The sequence below is a fragment of the Nematolebias whitei genome, chromosome 16, assembly GCF_014905685.2.
Source record: "Nematolebias whitei isolate Nwh7 chromosome 16, NemWhi1, whole genome shotgun sequence".
Taxonomy (NCBI): domain Eukaryota; kingdom Metazoa; phylum Chordata; class Actinopteri; order Cyprinodontiformes; family Rivulidae; genus Nematolebias; species Nematolebias whitei.
The window spans coordinates 32,415,537-32,418,431 of record NC_056513.1 but is presented as its reverse complement, the minus strand read 5'-3'; the positions used below and the strand labels follow the sequence as shown (position 1 = coordinate 32,418,431).

General features: G+C 39.6%; 1 protein-coding gene across 1 annotated transcript in view; it reads left to right on the top strand.

Annotated features, from left to right (window-relative positions):
• The first annotated feature begins 2,014 nt into the window (after positions 1–2,014).
• Positions 2,015–2,895, top strand: part of LOC119422489 (septin-9) — a 125,562-nt gene continuing 124,681 nt past the window's right edge. The window contains exon 1 of the mRNA XM_037689863.1: positions 2,015–2,108. Within this exon, the coding sequence (XP_037545791.1) occupies positions 2,087–2,108 (22 nt within the window). The 5' untranslated portion in view covers positions 2,015–2,086. The remainder of the gene's footprint in view (positions 2,109–2,895) is intronic.

Genomic DNA, 2,895 nt, shown 5'->3' with positions numbered 1-2,895 from the left:
ACTCAATGTTTACAGGTTGAAGAAAACTACTCATTTTTATTTTACATAAACAGTAAGTAATGATTTTTATTCCTCATTCAAAGAAGAAATCAGGTTAATATGCATTTCTTGATTTTCTGTCTTCAATGAGCCAAGTTTTGTAAGTATGTTAAAGGTCGGTTCTCGGTCAACTAAAATGTTTACTGAGAAAAATGTCATGTTTAACTATTTGAGAAGATACAGCAGAGTGAGACTCCACGAAGTCTGGTTTTTTGCAATAATCTTTCTGTCTGTTGTTAAACAATCTCATTCTCTGACCTCGAATTTGATAACATCTTACATCACAAACCACACCTCTATTTCTGGTCCATCGACCAATCAAAAGCTCTCAAATGACCCGGAAGTCGACCCATTTAAAATGTGGCAACTTCCCAGTTCATGGGGAGTTGAGGAGTTGCTGAGTTGCTGTGGTTGCTGCAGTGCTGCGCTCAGGAATGAGTTCAACTAGAGAGTGCACAGAGTGATGGAGTTAGAGTTCTTGGATGCAAACGCGTTCAGGATGATCCAGAGACGTTTTGGGATTATAACTTCTGTTTGAACAACCTCGTACGACTCTCGAAGGATTTCAGCTGCTCTCAACGGAGACGCTGAAAGAGTCTGAAGGATTCTATACCGAGCTGATTTATCGTCAACCAGGTAACGATCTACTTCAACCAAGCGTACCGTCGCAAGCTGAGATCTGATGGGAGCGTGCACGTTTCTGGTCAAACAGATTAATTCCCTCACAAATCTCTCTGTAAGATAAATCTCCATTTCCATCTTAAACTCTGCTTTCTCTTAAAGTCAGTACAGATATTTTAGAAATATCTGAAGCAAAATCCTCAATCACCGCCGTGTGATTGAAGTCTATTATTTGTGAAACTTGTCTGTTATTATTTTCATATTTTGCCAAATTAATGTAAATGTTTGATGTTAACTTTGATTCTGAAAATAAATGACCGCATTCATTTTGATGGGTCAAAGATAAATAACGTCTCTCGTTACATTTCTGTTGAAATTCAATGCACGACATTTACACAGTCAGAAAGATGAGGAACTCGTGAAAAGTATGAATATATATCCTATATGACATACTACATATATATATATATATATATATATATATATATATATATACATATACATAAACTAAGATTTGTTGTGTTTTTATTTTTGTTCTAACTATTTTCTAAATGGTTGTCTTCATTTAATCTATAACTGGATGTTTGTGCCATTTTCACCATCAGTTTTCTTCACAAAGTCAACTGCTAATTAGATTTTCTCACAGCCATAATGTCAGAGTCAGAGAGTCAGAGTCAGAGTTTCTTTATTGTCATTCATGTGGTACATGTGGTGGAGCGAAATTATGTACAAGAGGTCCCAGTTACATCCAACAATAAAATGTATAAGAAAAACAGTAATAACATCTAAGATATGAACCAAGAAAAACATCAACTAAATATACACTAAGCACTCATAACATAAAAAACATTGAACATCAGCACAAACATGAACATGAGTCTGTGAGCAGATGTGCACGCACGAACACATTAACATTGTCCACAATTAATTAAATTTACACTGCTACTTTTGTAAAAATGTCGCGTTAGGATATATTTATGAAGAATTTTGAAGGAAAGGATTAATTTGATGTGCAAATGGTATGGATTTCAGGTTGTTTATTCATTTGTCATGTTTTATTTCATTCCACCTTTCCTTCAAACAGCTGAAACTGTAGCAGAACTGTATAATCTTTAGGGCAGCTCCACTCTGGCACAGATGAGGCTGTGTCTCCAATAGCAATCCGTGCGTAAAAGTACGTCAGCTGAGCTCTCCACCCCCCACCACAATATATGCACTCACATTTCTCATGGTAACAAAACAGTCCACTTCCCACTAAAGTGCACATCATCTAGTCCAGCTGCTTTCAAGGCATATATCCACAAGGCGTCACCACGTGCTGATTGGCAGCAGAAAAACCAGAGCCAGAAGACTGAGACTGCATCAGTCGGATTGCAGGACACAGTTCCAGGTTTGCTGCTTTTATTGACACGTGGATCAGCAGAGCATGAAGAAGACCATTAATACAGGTACTTTTAATTGTATTTATTTATTCAGAAAATTGGCAGCATTTACTCTGTGACATTTATTATTTTCACTGAAACTGAAATTAGTCCCTGTTTCATTACAAGACATCACAGGAGAACATCCTTAAATCTTTTAAATCTTTTGGTTATGTGTTCTCCTTGACCTTCTCTCTTGAGTTGCCCTTTCGGGACTCCAACTTGTCAAACTTATTTAAGCTTCAGCACCTTGTTAGTTTTGGGTCAGTTTCTTTGGGAGATGACTGGCCAGCCCTTGGTGGAATCACCTGGGGGTCTCTTGGCTGTTTGCGTCTTCTGTGCATCATCATCGTCTCTGGCTGACCTTCTGTTTGGATGCAGCGGCTCCTTCAGGCAGAACTCTGCTTGGAGTCACAGCTGTGTGTGTGTGCATGTGTGTACGTGCATGTGTGTGTGTGTGTGTGTGTGGGGGGGGGTGATCTCTTACCTTGGACCCATCTGTGGGTTAACTTCCTCTCAGCATTTGGGAACACATGGCAGGCTCTGGGGAAACAATAATAATGAAATGTGTTCATGCTCTGCAGATGAACTGTGGCACAAGCTGCTGCTGCTGAAGCTTGTGTGGAAGCTGAGGGACAGAAAGTGCAGATTTTCTTTCAGCTCTTTACCCTCACTAGGGTCTTTGAGGGGTCATGGGAGTTTGCCCATTCTGTCTACACGTGTTTTGTGGATTTGGAGAAGACATTCGACCGTGTTCCTTGGGGTACACTGTGTGTGTGTGTGTGTGTGTGTGTGTGTGTGTGTGGGGGGGGGG